General features: G+C 41.8%; 1 protein-coding gene across 1 annotated transcript; it reads right to left on the bottom strand.

Annotated features, from left to right (window-relative positions):
* Positions 1-1,652: 1,652 nt before the first annotated feature.
* Positions 1,653-12,759, bottom strand: Tmem126b (transmembrane protein 126B). The gene is made up of 5 exons (XM_052714349.1): positions 12,627-12,759; positions 9,906-10,024; positions 8,128-8,318; positions 6,964-7,075; positions 1,653-5,905 (listed from the first exon to the last, which is right to left on the bottom strand). The coding sequence occupies exons 1-5, from the start codon at positions 12,705-12,707 to the stop codon at positions 5,722-5,724; spliced, it is 687 nt and encodes a 228-aa protein (XP_052570309.1). The 5' UTR covers positions 12,708-12,759; the 3' UTR covers positions 1,653-5,721.
* Positions 12,760-13,371: the final 612 nt, after the last annotated feature.

The following is a 13,371-nucleotide window of genomic DNA, read 5'->3' as shown; positions in this document are numbered from 1 at the left end:
CCATAAAGAAAAAACAGGCAGCTCATAAGGAGCATAACTAATGGTCTTATAATGGCTACATTCAGGCTCATAAATTTTAAGGTATCTTCAAAGGGGGGCTAAATGAATTTCAGGAGACCAATAAATGTTGCACATAGCCACTCCTGAAAAGTAGGTACTACACCAGCTTGAGGAGGATTGTGAAAATAAAAAGGCTAAGCTGGCATGCTACTGTTAACAAATGCAGGTCAGTGACCTTTAGGGTTATCCTTAATCTCCAAGGTATCTGGGTGACACGTTCTCAAACATACTTGAAAAAGCAGTTACCATACATTACCTTCTGGAGAATCCAACCACATGGCTTCAGTTCCTAGGCTTACGTTAATGCTTGCCAAAGCTGGCCATATTGGGCTCTCAATCCCCATTGGCATCAGAAGGGAAGAATTTTTCATGAAGGCCCAATAGGTCTCTGTCATGTTGGGCTTCAGCAGCAGCCACAGGGTGCACACAGTGCTCAGGAATCCAAAGAGGAACCTCATTGTCCTGAGGAAAGACATAAACAGAACCCCGGGCCCACACCAACACCAGATCGGATCTCCTCCAAGTGCCAGTAGAAAGATCCTTCCATCGCTCCAAAGGGTGATTTGTAACAGGAGCCCTCCAGTGCTTATCTGCAGCGGATACTCCAGCAGAATCCACCGATAAAAAATTTAAAATATATAAAACAAGGGAAAGAATAGAATGTGGAGAGGAATGATAAGTCCCTAGTTCCCCCTTTTTTTACTTTAGTAAAATATGTTTGTTTTTTTAATAGTTCAAATTTTTCTTTCATTTTTTATTTTTTAAAATTAATTAATTAATTTTCTATTATCAGCTTGATACAGTATGTATTCTTATCTTAATAGTGAAATGTTTCATTGAGGCTTGCTCAGTAATTGAGTAAAACCAAAACTTATTATAAGCCACAGTCGTTCTAGGGTCCCTCATGCTATATATATAGCCTCCATGGTTCTGTGGGTTGTAGTCTGATTGTTCTTTATTTTATATCTAGAATCCACTTAATAGTGAGTACATACCATGTTTGTCCTTCTGGGTTTGGGTTACCTCACTCAGGATGATTTTTTCTAGTTCCATCCATTTGCCTGCAAATTTCATGCTTTCATTGTTTTTCTCTGCTGAGTAGTACTCCATTGTGTATATGTACTGAGACAAAATTCTTTAACTGGTTATTTTGTAAAGTTGTGAATAGTTGGTAAAAATGCCTACCAAATTGCTTTGAGAGTCCTGATATTTTATTTTATGAAACTGTTATGCCCAGACTGCAGGGACCCCCCAAAAGACCACCCCGGAGACTGACTTCCATATGTAAAAGCAAAGAGCCTTTATTTTCAAGCTTGGTCTGTCTGTCTGGAGGAGATTAGGCCTAGCATGGCTTTTGAAACCAGAAAACCCACCCCTAGTAATATACCTCCTTCAATCAGGCCATACTTCCTAATCCTTCCTCAACAACCCACCAATTAGGGACCAAGCATACAAATATATGAGCCTATGAGGGCCATTTTTATTCAAACCACGACACCCACTGAGCTATCTTGCTGGCTCTCTGTACTTTAATCTTTATAATGCTAACAAGGTAGTGATTCATACATTTAAGAGGAAACACAGCCAAAAGCTGAATAGTAACATGTCTTTCATGTAATAAATGTTGAACCAATATTACATGTATACATGCACAATTATTTGATATAATTCTGTGAATTTTATTTCTGTGTTTTTCCCCCCTATAAATACACTAGACTGGTAACTATAGGCAAAGTAGAGGCCAGAGATAGTTGGAATGCAGCAATAACAACAAAAACAATAATAATGATAGCTGCTATAGTCAGTTTTTGTCCCCACAATGTTATTTGCTGAAGCCTTATCTTCTGTGGTGGACTGAATGAGATGTCCCTCATAGTCTTGGGAATTTGAATTCTTGGCTGCCAGCTGTTGGTGCTGTTGGAGAGGCTTAGGAGGTGTGGTCTTGTTGGAAAAAGTATGTCACTGGGGGCAGGCTTTGAGGGTTCTGAAGCCCCACGGACAGTCCAGCTGGTATTCTCTGCTTCATGCTTGTGTTCAAGATGTAAGCCCTCAGCTTCCTGTTCTTGCCACCATGCCTTTGCTTCTCCATTGTATACTCCAACCTTCTAGAGCCTAAACTCTTCTACAAGTTGCCTTAGTCATGGTGCTTTATTATTATATTATGTATTATATATATTAATAATAGAAAAGTAATTAATGCAACCTATGAGGTGATAGTGTTAGGAAGTGGGATTTTGGGATATAGTTAGGACTTTGCCCTCAGGAATAAGACTAGTACCCTTATATAAGAGGCTGCAGAGACCTCTTTTGCTCCATCTCCATGAAATAAAAAGGAGCCATTTTTTATCTAGAAGGCAGGCCTTCCCTAGACACCTGTCTCAGTTAGGGTTGCTATTGCTGTGATCAAACACCATAACCAAAGCAACTTGGGGAAGTTGGAGATAGTCACGCCAAGTGAATTGTCAGACTTAGAAAGACACACAAAATCATGTGTTTGTGTGCTTGTCTGTATTCATGCACTGACACCAGAGGAGGGCATCAGGTCTCCTCCTCTATTACTCTGTCTTATTCCTTTTCAAGCAGGGCCTCTCACTGAATTGGACCTTGTGTCTTTTGGCAACATAGGTATACATAAGTCCCAATGTTCTTTTTGTCTTTGCTCGACTTAGCACTGGGATTACAGGCATGCATGAGGTCAGGATCAGCTTGTTGTGTGGATGTTGGGATCCAAACTCTGGTCCTCCTGGTTGAGCACCAAGTGCTCTTAACCTTTCAGTCATCACTCTAGCCTTAGAAAAGACAATCTGAAGTAGGTAAGTAAGGTACAGTGACTCAACTTTCAAATGGCAGGGGAAATGAAGAAAGGTCAACCTTACCATCTTTCCAAGGTTACCAGTTTCTAATATAATCATATACAAGAATGAACTATGGGATCTCATTCCATAACTTTTCTCATCAGTGTTCATTTTCAGAATGACGATAAATACACAATTGAATGCCTCAGCAGATTCTAAAGGAGGTGCTGTGAATTCTTTTCTTTAGATGTTTCTTTCTTTAGGACTGGGTCTGAAGCATTACACTTCTGGTTTTTAATATATGACATGGAGATAGGTGATACGTATTTAAATTGTAAGTGAAGGCAATTTGTAACTAAGAGTGTACTTAGTATACTGATTTAGGGTAGAGAGCAAAGGGATATTTTTCTGTAGGAGGCATGGATGTCACTATGTTCACAGATAACACTAGGGGAAACAGGAATGTTCAAAACACAGGGCTGTGCCTTCAAAGGGAGGGATGTATAACCTGTTTCCACCCAGAAGGCTGGGAGTGGACGTGGTTAATAGCCCGGTAACCTTTGTACTATGTGTGTGGCCGAGACCACACTGGATCCTCCCCAGACCCTTATCTTGAGCTTGTTTTTCGTTGTCAATCTATTAGAACCTATCTTTGTGGAAGATGTCACTTGTACTTTACAAAGTGTTTCAATGTAGTCATGTCTTAAGTTTTGTTGTGCATATGGGATTGAGTTAATCACCACTAGGACATTTTTTACCAAATTGTGCTGTGCTTAAATATGCCTAAACTACACAAGGTCAGGCTCTCGAAGTTTGAACCAACACCTGCTACTGGGTCTTGTTGAACTGAACTGTCTTCTTACCTACCTTGGATCATTGGCCCTGGTGGTTGCAGAGATCCCTACAACTGCCACCCAATGTATGGGGCTTGACCCTTGGTGAAGGTAATAAAATTTTTCTGTAAATAGAAGCGGAGGGTAGGAGTTGGGTTCTCTCACTCAAGGGGTCCCAACTGTGAGAAAGTGAAATTAGCATTGGTTCTTCTCAGTCCTCTGATGCAAAGCATTTTATATGATTATTGAGATACCTGTTAAGACCCAGAGGAGCAAACTATTCAGAGCAACAGCTCTGCAACTTTGTACCAATGACTGTAAAATTCAATCCTTGGTTTCTTAAACAAGGAATCATTGATGTTGATAATTGGAAGTGCATAGGAGCTAATGCAAAAAGGGCCCAGAAAAGGGGGATAAAATCCCTGTCAATTATTTTGCAATCTGGACTGCAGTAATATATTGCTTGGATTCTCTCAGGAAGACCATTAAAAACAATTGTCAGCTGGACACTGTAGTTTGACTTTTCTTTGGGCAGCCAGCTCACAAATAATGACATGAAGACTTATTATTAATTATAAAAGGTTGGCCTTAGCTTAGACTTGTTCCTAACTAGTTCTTATAACTTAAATTAACCCATATTTTTAAATTTATGTTCTTCCACAAGGCTCATTACTTCCATCTCCATACTGCCCATCCTGCTTTCTCTGTGTCTGGCTGGTAACTCTCTCATGCCTAGATTCCTTCTTCTCTTTTTCTCTCACCCTGGAAATCCCACCTATCCTCTCCTGCCCAGCTATGGGCCATTCAGCTTTTTATTACACCAATCACAGCAACACATCTTCACACAGTGTACAAATATTCCATATCGGGACACATCTTGGCAGGTCTTGGCAGAGCCAGCCAAGTGGACTCTGAAGCCACTTCCTGTTGGTACCGAGTCAGCTGTGTTCAGGGATCGCACTCCTGTGTGATCTGAGCAGAACTTAGAGTCCTCCAGCTCTGAGACCCTTTCTGCTGCCCAGTTCTGGTCCAGTGGGGAGGGGAGTCTGGTGGCACTGCCTGAGTTAGGTAGTTCCACTGTTGTATGACCCACTGGAGCTTGGCTGCTTCTGGGCTTTGTTTTTTTGTTTCCCCTCACAACAGGAATGACCTAGTACAGACTGATCAAAAACTTAAACAGGTTATATGTTCCTCCCTTTGAGGAGACAATCCTGTGTGTTTAATATTCCTCGTTCCCCTAGTGCTTATCTGTCAGCATAAGGACCTCCATACCTCCTATATTTTCCCCTCTTAAGAACTTCCTGTTCCTCCAACATTTAGCTCATGCTACCTTCCCCATAACATCATTTGCCTAAATAGTTAAGTTACAATCTCAGTTCCCTCACATTATGTGTGCATCTCTTAAACCATCAAATACTATGTGTTCATAGTTCTTATTCCTCTTCTGAGAAGTCTTTAGGGATCATTTCTTATTACATGCACAATCCCTGATGCATACCAGGTACCTGTTATATCTGCATAGGTAACACTTGAGGCTCCAAACCCATTTCTTTCTTTCTTTCTTTCTTTCTTTCTTTCTTTCTTTCTTTCTTTCTTTCTTTCTTTCTTTCTCTCTCTCTCTCTCTCTAAGATTTATGTATGTATGTATGTATGTATGTATGTATGTATGTATGTATGCAGGGTTCTGCCTGCAGGCCAGAAGAAGGCACCAGACCTCATTACAGATGGTTGTGAGTCACCATGTGGGTGCTGGGAATTGAACTCAGGACCTCTAGAAGAGCAGCCAGTGCTCTTAACCTTGGAAGAGCAGTCAGTGCTCCTAACCTCTGAGCCATCTCTCCTGCCCCACTAAACCCATTTCTATACACAACAAAGAAAGAAGGATGAAACTTGCATTTGTTTTACATTTATATTTACTGAGTATCTGATATATGCTAGGCGAAAGGAGCAGAGTTACTTCTCACTCTTTGACCAATGCCTGAGTCCTTACAAAAAAGTCCATTCTGCCGAGTTGGTATCTACTGATTCTTTGGTTAATCTTCAGGCCCAGCTTTTGCACGCATTCTTTCACATACAGCATAGTGGTGTGAGCTATGTAATAGTCCAAAAACTGCCTGAAATACTAGAGGAACGACCATTGCTTTCATCCCAGTTTGAGAAAGGGTTAACCAATAGAGTATAACTCTTCCTTTTGGTGGCAGTGGAACAGTATGATACCTGAAAATGAAAAAGAGACAACCATGTCTCCTGGACTGACACACTATTGAAAGCTGCTGATTTTTCCTAAACTAGTCATTTCTAGTATACGTCTATCATGTAGATAACAAAATTATATGTTAGCAGGCTATTTTGTTTTGATTAGCCTGTAACTAAAGAAAAAGAAGAAGTTATCAGCACTCCCCAACCCCCCCCCCAAAAAAAAAGGAAGGAAGGAAGAGAGAGAGGGAGGGAAGGAGGGAGGGAGGGAGGGAGGAAGGAATAGAAGAGAAAGGGCTGGAGAGCTCAGTCAGTAAAATACTTGCCATGCAACCACGAGAACCAAAGTTTCATCCCCAGAAATGCAGGTTAAAGAAAAAAAAAAAAAAAAAAGCCAAACCTGGTGATGTGTGCTTACAAGCCAGTGCTGGGGAGGCAGAGACAGAATGGTCCCTGGGGCTCATGGTCTAGTCAGCCCAATGGCAAGCTCTAGCTCAGTGGTTCTCAACCTTCCTAATGCTGCGGCCCTTTAATATAGTTCCTCATGTTGTGGTGACCCCCAACCATAACATTATTTTCACTGCTACTTCATAACTGTATGTTTGCTACTGTTAGGAGTAGCAATGTAAATATCTGTGTTTTCCAATGATCTTAGGTAACAATTGTGAAAGGGCTGTTTGACCCCTCAAAAGGGCTGGGATCCACAGGTTGAAAACCACTGCTCTAGACCAATGAGAGACCCTGTCTCAAAAACATAAGGTGAACAGGCATAGTGGCATGTGTTCAAACCCAGCACCAGCAAAGGCAGGCAGATTTCTGAGTTCAAACCCTGCCTGATATACATAGAGAGCTCCAGGCTATTCATGGCTGCCCAGTGACATCCTGTCTCAAAAATATAAAATCAGGTGGACAGCTTTTGAGAAATAACACCTGGAGTTGACTTCTAATTACACGCGCGCGCGCGCGCGTGTGCGCGCGCACACACACACACACACACACACACACACACACACACACACACGGCTGGGGGATGAAAAATGGAAGAATAAAGTAAAAAGAGAAGGAATGGGCAGACTTACTTTACTGCCAAATGTCCATTTTTAGAAAAAGCCAGACCACTGGGATATGAAACACCACATATAAAGCCAATCAGTATACTTCTCAGAACACAGTTTTCCCTGCTTATGTTACCTAGAAAGTGAAAGAAAAGTTGGTTTCCCTTTAAGATTTAAGATAACAATTAATAAATAGAGCAGCTGTCCCTCAAAGCACAGTTATTTTGCTATTTGCAACCACAGGTAAACAGTAGAAAGGACTTTAGGAATTCAAAGTCTGGCACTTAACGGGCTTAAACGCATCTTGTTTTAAAACTGTACTTATTATACTCTAAAATATGAAGAATTATCATTTATGTATGCTTTTTACAGAAGCAATGTCACAGTAAGAATACTAACCTATCACATCCAATACCTGGATTCTAGGTGAACACACACACATATTGTTTACTATGTGACAGGTATATGCTAGGTACCAGGAATATAAGTGTCCTTAAAATAGACCTTTCAGTCAAGTGTGGTGCCACACAACTTTAATCCCAGCACTTGGGAGGCAGAGGCAGGGGCATCTTTGAATTCTAGGATAGCCAGGGCTACAGAAAAAAAACCTTATCCTGAAAAAGGGGGGGGGGGGGAGGAAGGGAGGGAAGGGAATACTTCTAGTCAGTATATTAGGGAAGAAAGTCATTAGACAAAGATTACAGAAAAACGGTAAGAGGGACTGGAGAGACAGATCAGCACTTGAGTGCACTTGCTGTTCTCACAGAGGACCCAGGTTCAGTTCCCAGAACCCACATGGTGGCTCACAACCACTCCCAGTTCCAGTTCTATGGGAGAGTATCACTTGCTGTTCTCAACAGAGGACCCAGGTTCAGTTCCCGGAACCCACCATGGTGGCTCACAAACCACTCCCAATTCCAGTTCTATGGGAGAGTATCACTTGCTGTTCTCAGAGGACCCAGGCTCAGTTTCTCGGAACCCACATGGTGGTTCACAACCACTCCCAATCCCAGTTCTATGGGAGAGTATCACCTGCCTTGCTTGATGAGGACTGTTGCACAGATCAAACCAAGAAATACATGTAAATGATAAAATCACATACAAATATCTGAGAGTATTACAAACATTTGTTAATGAGGAACTTCAATTCATCATAGCCACATCATGTACTGAAGAATTTAAGTTTACCTGAGTGCAAAGCATCAGTTATAAAGAGCTTGTAAGTAATGACGGTAGACAAAAATGGAAGGGTAGCTAAGGTAGCAAAGCTCTTCAAAGCTTCATGTTGGACCTTGAAACTGCTTCTGAAAATGGCGTTTGCCAGTACTCCAGACATGGCACTAGTAGTTCCATAGAAAATTCCATGCATATCTAAAATACTGACAGGACCAAAGGAAAAAAACTAAGATTAACATGACATTCTTTAAATGGATCTATTGTTTTTTCAGTAGTTATACACTATAACATATTTACCCAGCATCAAATGTTTCGTGTTATTAAAATAATTGTCTCAAAGGAAAAAATTATTTGTTTAAGATCATCTAGAAAAAAAAGCTATTTTCACATGGTTAGCCTGTCTAGAAAAGAACTATCTGTGAATTGGCCCATATACATTTGAAATAATTTGTCTATGGTTTATGAAACTTCAGTGAACAAGATCTGACAGATTTGGTTTTACTTAATCCTGGCTCATACCCGAATCAATAAAGCTCTACAGTTGAACTGTTGTTTAACCTATTCTTGAGTTATATGTGTCAGGGAGGGGGTCCACATTTGCAAACATGAATATGAGGCTGGTACTGGTAACTGTCCACGACCGTTCTTTATTAGTTAAGGCATGATCTCTTAAAGTCAGAGCTCACACTAGTTTTGCCTGTCAGCTTGCTCTGGGGATTGCCTGTCTGTTGTCTAAGGCTGGAACTGCTGCACACCTTGAATGTCTATGGTTTCTGGGCATCTAAACTGCAGATCTCAAACAAAAAGAGCTCTGACCACCAAGTCCCTCCCCAGCCTTGCCAAACTGACTTGAATCATAATTGCTGACCAGTAAAGGATAAGTACCCTTCAATCTGGTTTCACGCTAATTGCTTTAATTCAAAGAATATTTGTACAAATAATATTTCAGCAATGAGTTTGGGCAATTTTTTTTTTCAGAAGCAAAAGAAGGGGCTTAAAACAGCCTCTAATGAGTTTCAGGGGCTCCAAAGCTCCTTTCTCGCTTCCCCCAGTATATGCTCACATACATAGCATACAGTTACACAAACAGACACATAAATAAAAACAATATATATAAAAAGAAGCAAAAGAAATTATCCAGTCTAACAAACCACTATTTCAATCCATTGCTCAATCCATTGCAATTTCTGTCCAGTTCTTAAAAAAAAAAAGGGCATTCTTCATAACCAACTCAGTAGGTAGTTTTTTGTTTGTTTGTTTTCTTTTTCTCCATGAATTATTTATTAGCTGTGTTTTCAGAACTTTTTTTTTTTTTGGTTTTTCGAGACAGGGTTTCTCTGTGTAGCTTTGCGCCTTTCCTGGAACTCACTTGGTAGTCCAGGCTGGCCTCGAACTCACAGAGATCCGCCTGGCTCTGCCTCCCGAGTGCTGGGATTAAAGGCGTGCGCCACCACCGCCCGGCTCAGAACTTTTGTATAGGCATCTTTTGGAACTTCAATGTTGCCAGTTTTCCTAAAACCCTTCCCCACATACATGAATATCTGGAAGATTCTCTTCTTAGACAGCTGTTTAAGATAGCAATTCAAGCAAGAGAAACTGTGAAAGCCTATAGGAGAAACATTTTGGCAAAATGTTATAGTGGTGACACTACCCAAAAACGAAACATTTGAAAGAGACAAACAGAAGGAGCAAAAAGCAAGCAGTTTCTTAAACAATCCTCAGAGACTAGGTAATAGAAAGGATGGATGGGCAAATCAAGTTGGTGACTCAGTTATTAGTGCGTCTCTTACTCTTTTGTATAATTTTTAAACTTTTTTTCAATGATTTCGGTGATCACAGGTTTTCTGAATTTTTCATCTCCTAGAGAAGGAATCAGCTGACCACGTGTATAAATTGCCATCTTGATGTTCTGGAAAAAAATGAAATTCCAGAGTCATAACAGCTAACCATACTAACACATAAAACTTTATAAAACTATATTCAGAGTAAAACCATTTAGAGTCTAGGAATATTCTAGATACTGTGGGATCTGCTTTCCCAATATTTTAAAGGAATGATTTAATCAATATTTACTGGGCTTTTATTATTTGTTAAGATAATGTTTTTGCTTTTGAGTCACACAAAAACTGGGGAAATGATGATTTCTGTGTTTACATATATAGTGGCTTGAGTAAGAACGGCGCGACAGGCTCATCTATTTGAATGATGGTTGTCAGGGAGTGGCACTACTTGAGGATTGAAAGATTTCGGAGGTGTGGCCTTGTTGGAAATGTGTCACTGTGGGTGGGCTTTGAGGTTTCAAAAGTCCATGCCAGACCTGGGCAGTCTCTCTATCTCCTCTCTGTGCCCCCACCTCACCTCCTGCTGCCTGTGGATCAGGCTATAAGCTCTCAGCTGCAGGGCCACTAAAATAACGGACTAAGGCTTTGAAACTGTAAGCAAGCCCTCAACAAAATGCTTTATTTTATAAGAGCTGCTGTGGTCTTGGTGTATCTTTGAAGCACTAGAACGATGACTAAGACAACAGATTGGCAAGGTTGTCTTATCACTGAGATGATTTTTTTCCTTCAGTATAGCTTCCTCTGTTTACTCCAAAAGAAGAGAAGGCCCTGTTTACCCTCTTCAGGTAATGGCACAAACAGTACCTGCTTGTGGACAATGAGCGCCTGTATTCTCTAATGAAAGCCTGAGATCATTCTGTAGACTACTTTGGAGTAGGAGTGGGTAGGAGAGAGCAAGGAGTGCTTTGGAGATGGGTACTGTTCCAACCTGGGAAGAGGCAATGCATCACGGTTATATTGGACTTTATGTTTTATATTCAGTTTCCTAGTAAGGCCTTTGTCAGAAACAGCTATGTGGTGTACCATGAAGCCTGTATTCATGGCAGTGGATTCGGGTACTGTAAGGTTCCCATGTCCACATGATATGCAGATAACTACCAATATTGAAAGAACACAAGGGTTTGGCCAATGAACTGGTGAAAAATTAAAAAAATAAATTTCAAAAGAATCTATTCTGAATGTCTGGCTATGGGTCAGCCTTTTAGGTCTTTGTGGAAACATTTGTTAAATCCTTTGGTATTCTGACATGTAGCTTAAGAGGTTTTAATTTCATCCTAATAAGGAAATACGGACATTTCTTAAAAATCCAAATTTTTGGTTGCAAATGTTTACTTATTTCATTAGTGAGAGGTCTACTGATTGAAAGTTCAGTTCTTTTTATTTTTTGCTCTACATTTTTTGGATTAGTCAATAAATAGTTATAAAGTCAAAGTCTCATTATAGATTGCATGTTAATATTTATAAGTTAAGAGCATATACTAAACCTCAAATTAATGAAAAACCAATGGATCCAGACTCCAGGAAATCAACACACACAAAGTATGGTTTCCTTTATCTTAAGGTGGTATACAATAGATCAAAAGACCAGTTTTTCTGCCTTAATATAGAATGGTATTGAAGTCAGTTCTTTTTCTTTAAAATATCTGAGGAAGATGGGGGGGGGGGGAACAAAATGTTTCACAAATTATAGATTGAAATCTTTTGCTCCTCCCCCCAACTGCTATCCAAACGGAAAATAGAAGAGGCAACTACTTTCTAAGGGGGATTCTCTACCCAATCCATCTAGTGTACTATGAAGGCAGATATCAATAACATCATGGCTAATCAAAAAACCTTACAGAAATTTTTTTTTCTGCTCTCATCCAATTCACTGAACAGTCCTCCCCACCACTGACAGAAAATTTCCAGGCCCTTGAAACAGCTCTGGGGATAGGAGTATCCAGAATTATGGTTGCAGGACAGTAAATACTGAAATAATGAAAAGCGACAGAAAATATTTTTGGCATCTGGTGTTTGATAGAAGCCAGGGGCTTCAGGCATGGGAAATGCTCCCTCTTCATTTCCGAAAGAAGGCTTTCAACAAGCGTTGAAATGAAGATTTTTGCCACAATCAACTTTTAATCTAAAAGTTAAGAAAGTTCAAGTCACCCAACCGATCAGATCTCCATCCCTGTACAAGTAAGTGCATTTATGTAGGTGTGCGGTTTGCAAAGTGTTTTACAGTGTGTTGTATTTTTAAGTATACTTTTGACTTGACCTTCAGAATTTTATCCAACATTCTTACACGATTTATCCAGCACTAGTGTATATTAGGTTCCTAGGTCATCAAAAGAGTGAATGTTTTCAAGAATCCATCACAATCTGGCGCTAAGTCAGGACAAACAAGATCAATAAAAAGCAGAAAACTTAAACAGAATGATAGAAATAGACGTCTGGCCTGGTGAGGTTAGGCGAGAAGGTATTCCTAGTCAAAGAAAAGGCTTGTAAAAGGTCCTCGAGGAAGAGAAACAAGATACAGTTAATCTGGAGTAGACTTCAGGTCTACGTTGTTAGGAACTGGAGACTTTATTAAGCCCTCCATAAAGTCGGGACCAGTTCTCTGTTTGCTCAATTCTTTCACGTGTACCATCTCCGAGGAGGTGACCCACACCACCCCATGTTTCCGCCTACCTGGGGCGCTTCTCTATCTTCCATCTGCACCATACCAGCACCCCTCAATGGAGACCCAGTTTGCGTCTGCGGCACCGCCATCTTGGCGCCTCACGTGACTGACTGTAAGGCGTGGCCGGAGCGCCTGGGGCGGGACTCGCAGCTGGCTGACAGCTCGCTCCTCTCGCCGGGTCCGCCCCCACCCTGTCAAAAGCCGCGCCCCCCCCAGCTGGGCGGAGATTGGGCGTGGCGTCCGGAAATTGCGACTGCTCATTGGCTCCGAGGAAGGCCCAGGCGCCCGAGGGCCCGCCTCCGGCCAGCTTTGCTTGTCCTTTGCCTGCAATTTGTCAGCCTGGCCGCCTCTTGGCCAACCTGAAGGGAACCTGGGGCGGTTCGGGCTCAGGCCTGTTGCTGCGCGCCTTCTTCTCAGGGCGGCTGGGGTAGTCCAGCACTAGCAGCTCGCTCCTTCGGCCTGGTCGGTGTGTCAAGGCTGTGGCTTCTTGGGTTCCTCCTCAGAGCCTCCAGCCCGCCTCCCCGGCGCGGCCAGAGCAGCACGGGACTAGCCTGCTCTTCCCAGTCTTCAGTCCCCTCATAGTCCACCCTCAAGCCCCGCTTGGAAAGGGTCCAGTTAGAAATCCCCTCTCCCCTGCTCCCCCGAAGAGCCCTGGTCGGCCAGTGTTTCAGGGGTGGAGGGTGCTGCGAGGAGGCCAGGCGCGCTTCCGTGCACGTGAAATGCCCAGCAGCGTCTCCCAGACCCGCAACCCCC

The sequence above is a fragment of the Peromyscus californicus genome, unplaced genomic scaffold (assembly GCF_007827085.1).
Source record: "Peromyscus californicus insignis strain IS unplaced genomic scaffold, ASM782708v3 Scaffold_4__1_contigs__length_199733344, whole genome shotgun sequence".
In the NCBI taxonomy this organism is placed as follows: domain Eukaryota; kingdom Metazoa; phylum Chordata; class Mammalia; order Rodentia; family Cricetidae; genus Peromyscus; species Peromyscus californicus.
The sequence above is the reverse complement of the archived record's forward strand: the minus strand, read 5'-3'. Positions and strand labels throughout refer to the sequence as shown.